The sequence below is a fragment of the Morus notabilis genome, unplaced genomic scaffold, assembly GCF_000414095.1.
Source record: "Morus notabilis unplaced genomic scaffold, ASM41409v2 Scaffold498, whole genome shotgun sequence".
Classification (NCBI taxonomy): domain Eukaryota; kingdom Viridiplantae; phylum Streptophyta; class Magnoliopsida; order Rosales; family Moraceae; genus Morus; species Morus notabilis.
Window position 1 is genome coordinate 375,469 of NW_010358720.1, and position 7,290 is coordinate 382,758.

The 7,290-nt window shown below is 37.4% G+C and overlaps 2 protein-coding genes across 2 annotated transcripts in view; both read left to right on the top strand.

Annotated features, from left to right (window-relative positions):
* LOC21397062 (protein phosphatase 2C 32) overlaps positions 1 to 3,378 on the top strand; it is a 4,369-nt gene extending 991 nt beyond the window's left edge. Inside the window, 4 exon segments of the mRNA XM_024162403.1 lie at positions 1 to 1,284; positions 1,515 to 1,628; positions 2,467 to 2,731; positions 2,858 to 3,378. The exon segment at positions 1 to 1,284 is cut by the window's left edge and continues 27 nt beyond it. Of these exon segments, the coding sequence (XP_024018171.1) occupies positions 1 to 1,284; positions 1,515 to 1,628; positions 2,467 to 2,731; positions 2,858 to 2,973 (1,779 nt within the window). The 3' untranslated portion in view covers positions 2,974 to 3,378.
* A 1,352-nt stretch (positions 3,379 to 4,730) lies between these two features.
* Positions 4,731 to 7,060, top strand: LOC21397063 (protein COP1 SUPPRESSOR 2). Its single transcript, XM_024162411.1, is given in 5 exon segments — positions 4,731 to 5,014; positions 5,095 to 5,364; positions 5,493 to 5,747; positions 5,822 to 5,979; positions 6,570 to 7,060. Coding segments are annotated over 5 exon segments (1,062 nt in total). The 5' UTR covers positions 4,731 to 4,808; the 3' UTR covers positions 6,743 to 7,060.
* Positions 7,061 to 7,290: the final 230 nt, after the last annotated feature.

Below are 7,290 nucleotides of genomic sequence, written 5' to 3' on the forward strand. Positions count from 1 at the left end.
TGGTTGTTTATAGGAATATATGATGGCTTTAGTGGGCCTGATGCCCCAGACTTTTTGATGAGCCACCTTTATAGAGCTGTAGATGAGGAACTGGAAGGACTTCTCTGGGATTATGAAGACTTGCCATCCGGTGATCCATCCAAACCTGATCACCTTAAAGCCGAAATACCTGAGCCTGCTCCAGACATGCCACCCAGTGATCCTTCAAGTGAAGTGATTTCTTCTTGTAACTTGGCAGAATCATGGACTCCTGGACATCTCGGGTCCGAGTCATCTTGCTCTGAGATAGTTGAAGGAAAAGAGAAAGGCGGGATGAATCTACAAGTTAATTGCACTAAAACAACAAGCATCTCAGAGGCCGCTTCTACTCCCACTGCGAGCATTACTGGTCAAGGCAGAAAGAGCAAGCGGCTTTACGAGCTACTTCAGATGGAACCTTGGAATGGACAAAGCTCTTTTCTGATTGATGAACAAAGAAAGGGTTCATGTCATTGTTCTCCAGATTACTTGGGTTCTGGAGAAGCATCACAAGAGGAACAGCTAAGATCTTCTAGCTCATTGGATACCGTGGGAGAGTGTTCTAGCCATCGGGGAGAAGATCTCACTACTTCAGGAGTAAGGATTGATTGCAGTCGTCAGGATGATCTAGCTGCTTCTCTTTCAGGGCAAAGGCAGAATCCGGGATTGCTTTTTCTCGGTTCCAAGATCAGAAAAATGTACCGAAAGCAGAAATCCTTGCGCAAGAAACTTTTCCGTTGGAGTTACGATTGGCACAGAGAGGAGACTTGTGTTGATGAGAAACCGGCAGAACAAATAGGGCCTACTAGGAGATGCAAATCAAGTAGTGTTGATCACGCTTTGGTTTTAAGAGCGATGGCTCGAGCACTTGAAAGGACTGAAGAGGCTTACATGGAAATGGTGGAGGAGGCTCTTGATAAGAACCCTGAACTTGCTTTGATGGGCTCATGTGTACTGGTTATGTTAATGAAGGATCAAGATGTGTATGTCATGAACCTTGGGGATAGCCGTGTGATATTGGCGCAAGAAAGGCCAAGCGATCGTCATAATAACCAGTGTTTTGTGAAGGATGACACGAGGCACGGGAATAGATCTTCTAGAGAGTCATTGGTGCGTATGGAGCTGGACCGGATATCAGAGGAGTCTCCTATGCATAATCAGAATGCCCAAGTTAACAAGATAAACAAGAGCAAGGAGATCTCCGTCTGCAGGCTAAAGATGAGGGCTGTGCAGCTTTCCATTGATCACAGCACCAGTGTTGAGGAGGTATGTTTATGCTTCTAAATTGTTGAATTCAATCAAGTTATTGATTCCAGGATCGGAATTTTTGTTACTTTGCTAGTTTGTAGTTTTAATTTTATCATTTTATTTGCTGCTCCTTTCTGATGTTTTTCTTTAACTTTTGTGCATTTGAATCCATAATTAGATCAACTGAAGAATAAAACACACTGTTATAATATATATATATATATTTTTTTTATTGTTGTGTATTTTAGGAAGTTTCCAGAATAAAGGCAGAACATCCTGATGACAACCAAGCCATATTAAACGATAGAGTGAAGGGACAACTAAAAGTCACCAGAGCTTTTGGTGCTGGTTTCTTGAAGAGGGTCAGTTCATTTTGTACCTTTGACCTGTTTCTGTCTGAGTTATTTTCTTAAAAACAAGACTTTGGGAACTTTTTTGGTTTTTTTATTCTTGTATTATGATTTGCGTTATAGTGTTAATTCAGTTTGAACAAGTTTTCTTATTTAAGCATTCAAGTGACAATGCAGCCTTAACTGCAATTATTTTAACCCACTCCTTTTGCATATTTAGTTGGAGCAATTATTATTATTTTATTATTTTATAATCTGAACGAGTCTTATTAATTCCACCATCATGATGCTGATTGTCTGTAAACTCTCTCTCGCACTCTTCTTTGGTGTTTCTTTCCTTAGATGTCTCTTGTTTGTCATTGGTGTTGGTGTTTACATGTGCATCAGTTCCCGTGTGTCGCTGAAAATTTGGAGCCGTTAGGTATACGATGACGACCGAGATGAAGATGCTACAAGGAAAATAATCGGAGTGGAAATGAGGATGTTTAGATGAATTGACGCTGTTCAGGAAAATACTTATTTTATGAAGTCCGTACATCTCTAAGGACTGATAGGTTTGAAGTTTTCAGGCATGAGATTTTAGTAATGCAGTGCGGAACACCATTCGAGGCCGTGCTTGTTATTAGATGAGTGTATTTTTGTATTTATTGAAAACCATGACGGTTGTTGCGCTGTTCTGACATGTGGGTACTTGTATTATAAGTAATCTCCCATGACCACTTGAATCTTTCCTTCTTGCTAATAGAAAATTTTGGTTGTTTATCTGCTGAAGTTTACAGTATTATTTAAAACAATCTATGCAGCTAATTCTCGTATCTTTTTTTTTCCCTTTACAAAACGTTGGTCGCAGCCAAGTTGTAACAAAGCTCTGCTGGAAATGTTTCGGGTGGATTATGTGGGAAACGCTCCTTATATCAGCTGCATTCCAAATGTTATTCACCATCGACTTTCGTCGAGTGATCAGTTCTTGGTACTCTCCTCCGATGGGCTCTACCAGTACTTTAGCAATGAAGAGGTAGTTGCCCATGTGACGTGGTTCATGGAAAACGTTCCCGATGGCGATCCTGCACAATATCTCATTGCAGAGCTTCTTTTCCGTGCCGCCAAGAAGAATGGTTAGTTTCTCACTCAACTCACTACTCACAGTTAGTTACTAAAGTTTGATACCAATAGAATTGAACTGATTTGATATTCATTCAAATGTGGTAATGAAATGAGGGGGTTTTCGTTTTTGTCGGTAGGAATGGACTTCCATGAACTGCTTGATATTCCTCATGGGGATCGACGGAAATACCATGATGATGTATATGTGATGGTGGTCTCATTGGAGGGAAGGATTTGGAGGTCATCTGGATAATTTACTTTATATTTCTTTCCATTCTTTTTAGCTACTTACTTGCTTTTTGTTTTTGGGAAGCAAGCCGACATAATACTACGGGCTTTCAACAGTGTATTGGTCTCCATTGAAACCAATTTTTGGAAAGACTAAGAGTAAAATTTGCTAGTGTCCAGGTGCTGATGGGTTTTCTGCTCAAAGGTAATTAGTTTGCAGAGAGGGTTTTATTTTGAAGTTGAGGTGAACCAAACCAAAGTACAAAATCAACTCAGATTTTCTGCTGTTTATATAAATTGTAACCCAAAGAAGGTTCTGAGATACTCTGGAACTGGATCGGAAGAACTGAAAACATTAACTAAAAATTAGTTATTGAGATCTGTACTACTGTACAGCACTACAGTTTGTGTCCAATGCATTTATTATTAGCCCACAAAAAAAAAAAAAAAGTTTCAAGGGAGAAATGAACCGTTATTCTTGTAAAAATTGGAAATAGCGTTAACGCCACATGAGAATTGGATTGTGGACGGCATCTTAATCTGAGGGTTCGTTTGGTAAACAGATTCAAAATGTGAGAGTTTGAAATGAAAAGTTTGAAAAATGTGATTTGAACTTGTAATTCAAAATAACATTTGGATATGCATATGATACCGTGGTTGGTTGTGTATTGAAAAGAAGTATTCAAAATGCAGAAAACGCAAGGGCTTCAAATTTTTTCAGCCAAAAACACGATAAAAAATGAGTTCAAAATCTTGAGAACAAAGTAGGTAAATCTGAAAAGGGGACTGTTTTGGTTTAAAAATCTTGGTTCAGGATTGTAAAAAGTAAATAGTGGTTTGAATTTTTAATGTTACGTTTAACTTAACTCCTTCCTAAAGTTCTAATGGTTTTAGTTCAAGATTTTAACCACACCTTGTAAATCAACATTTTAAATCAAAAAGTTAAAAATCGTATTAATTTGAATCCTCAAACCAAACGTGGCTCGTGGATTGCTGCATAAATTTCAGCCTTTTGCTTTTAGTTGGTTCCCACGAGGTTTAAATTCAGTGGCTGATGGGTTATGTAAATGGGTTGTTCATGTCCTGGGCTCTCAAGTCTCAACTTTCTTCATAAAGTCCTTTTTTTTTTTTTTATCAGCAAAAAAATTCTTCTAGGTATATACGACGACTAAAATTTAAAATATATGTATATAGTATGTATTTATAGTATTAGTTGATGAAAAACAATCAAACCTATAGCACCACCGATAGGGGTGGCTAAAAATGCAAATATCTAAATAATTCAACTGAATCGATTTAATAGTGTAAAATTGGGGTTCAAACCATAAAAACGATATAAATTTTTTTATTTTTAATGGTTTAAATGTCATGTCAAAGATTCAAACAACTCTTTATCTTTTTATCTTTTTTTTATAAATAAAATACTGATTTGAACTTGTTCACGGATTTAAACATTTAAAACCATAAGACCTTAAATAGCGAAAGACTATTATATTACTTATCAAAAATATCATTCAATTTAATTTCAATTAAATAGCGAAAGACCATAAAATACTGGATTTGATTTTTAAATTGAATGATATTTCTACTTATCAAAAAAATATTTCTACTTCTATGTATATAGATTGAATTGATGTTGGATTTGAATTTAAAAATCCAATCAAATGTATTTTTATTATAAATAATTATATATATGATGTAAAATTGGACAAACCATTATTTAATACTACAATTAATTTTTAAATTAATCTTTTTTTGTTTCCTAAAAATCAGGGGAATTTGGCTTTTTTTTTCTTCCAACTCAAAAAAGGAGAAAGGTCAAAAGTGAAGAACAAAACAGTGCGTTTTGAGAATCGGGATATGGGAAGCAAAGCAGGCAAAGGAGGGGAGAGGGGATTTCAGGAGGAAGGAAGATACAGAGTTGAAGAAGAAGAGAAAAGCGACCAAAAAAAAAAAAAAATGGAGGAAGTGCTGAATAATAAGAAGAAGAGCACAAAGAATTTCAGAAAGAGAAGCACTTCGGACGACGACCATTTCGACGAACCTCAAGACGAACAAGAAAGAAGGTCCTTTTCCTTTTTCTTTAGGTTAGATTATTACAGATTTCGGCTTGGGTTTTGTTTATTGATTTGTTGAAAAAGCACAGAATGGCATTGGAGGAGGTGAAATTGCTTCAGAAGCAGAGACAGAGGAAATTAGGGATTCTGGCGGTGACCAACGGCTCTGGGAATTCGGCGGTTGCTGGTGGTGGTGGTGGTGAGAAGAAGATCCTTAACAACAAAGTGAGAGAGTCTGTTGTTCTTCTTGCTCAAGCGGAATCCGGCTGTGATGTCGACAAGGACAAGGACAAAGACGACCTCGTTCTCCAAGATACCTTCGCTCAGGAAACTGCCGTCATGCTTGAAGATCCCAATATGTATGATTCTTTCTCTCTCTCTCTCTCTTTGTTATACATGTTTATATATAATATATTTATATTTGTGTTATAAAGCTAAAAACTTTGTTAAACATAACATAACTCAACATAATAAATAAATAAAATAGGTTGAAGTATGTGGAACAAGAATTAGCAAAGAAGAGAGGCAGGAAAGTTGATGAAACAGACCAAGTTGAGAGCGATTTGAAGCGTGCTGAAGACGAGTTATACAAAATCCCTGACCACCTTAAAGTCAGTCATTTGTGTGATTCTTTTGCTATTTTATTTTGAAGCCAAACCCAAAATCAAATTCTTATATATATATATGAAGAAAGCTCCACTCAGTGGACTACTGGTATTGCCGAGGTTCAGCTTCCCATTGAGTGAGTAGACTAGTTGCCACCCTCACAAAATGCAGCTAAAAATAATGATCTGAATGATTTGATATTATTTGCAGATACAAGTTGAGAAATATCGAGGAAACTGAGGCCGCCAAGAAGCTTCTTCAAGAGAAGCGCCTCACCGGCCGCGCCAAATCAGACTTTAGCATTCCTTCCAGTTACACTGCGGATTATTTCCAGCGCGGAAGGGACTATGCTGAAAAACTTCGAAGAGGTCTATTTCCTTTCCTTTTTGTTTTTCCTACTTTTCCACATTTCATGCTGTTTGTAATTATGACTAGATTGCTTTCTTTGATGCACAACTCATATCGGTTCCCTCATATTTTGCAATTGTTCTTATGCTAGTAGTTGGTGGAAGAAGAGAAGTAAAGGCTGTGACTTTTTTATTTAATGCTTGGAGTTGGGACCCTATATTTAGAATGATATTTATGAAATCTCATTGACTGTCCACTATGCTTAGAAGAAAGCCATCTTTTATGTTTGGAGGGCCAATTGGTTTTCCCTTAGGCTCAGCTTGGTTAGATGGATGGGTTGAGGAATGTGAATGATGGAGAGGCTTATAGGAGTCCTTAAAGCTTTTTGGCGAAGGGGAAGGGAGATTGAAATCATCAATGATAGTTATTTGTCTAATTATACACAGCATGGAAGGGTTCAGTATGATGGGCCATGAGGGAGACTATCATCTACTCTCCCTTCTTCCATCTCTTTAACCAAACAACAGTCTTCTCTCGCTCCAACTAAACATAGTGTTAGGAACAGAAAGTTCATTACCATTTGTACCAATAGCAAGTGTGTTGGTTGCAGAGCATCCGGAGCTGTACAAGGACAGAAGTTCACAGGATGAAGGTGGTGGCGGATCAAGACAACATGAGCCAACCGCTGATGCTGGTGCAGCAGCGCAAAGGCAAGCTGCAACAGATCAATTCATGCTCGAGCGCTTTCGCAAACGAGAGCGCCTTCGTGTAATGCGAAGATAGTTGAACATGCTCTTGTTCTTCATCTACTGTATGGAATGCCCTTTGGCCTTTGGTCTCGTGCTTCATGGAAGTGGCAGAGTCTGTTCGATTTTCCTTCCTCTCTTTTTATTTTTATTTTTTTTGTTTGACTAAGAATGGAAGAAACTCTTGTCATAATTCTTTATAATGTCCATATCTATGATTCTGCATATTGTGGGTGAAGGCTCACGCCCGTGCAATAAACTTGTATAAGTTCCTGCCGAGCGTGTTTATTAACTTCCGGCCTCTGCGATTTGTTTTTTTCAAGGAATCTAACAAACAATCCTAACTTTGTTTTCTTTAGCATATTATTATCTTTCGTTTTGTTTTGTTTTTGAATCTCATCGTAGAGCTTCTTGTAATGTCAAGTGTTGTACAGTTAATTTCCCTCTTTTAAGTGTTTTGAGTTGCAGTTTTCCTCATTAATGAAGACGGAAGAAATCTTCAGCTTGAAAAAAAAAAAAAGAAAGGAAACATCAAATGAAAGCCTTATTATTTATCAGAAACAATGCAAGGCCTATTGAAGCAGA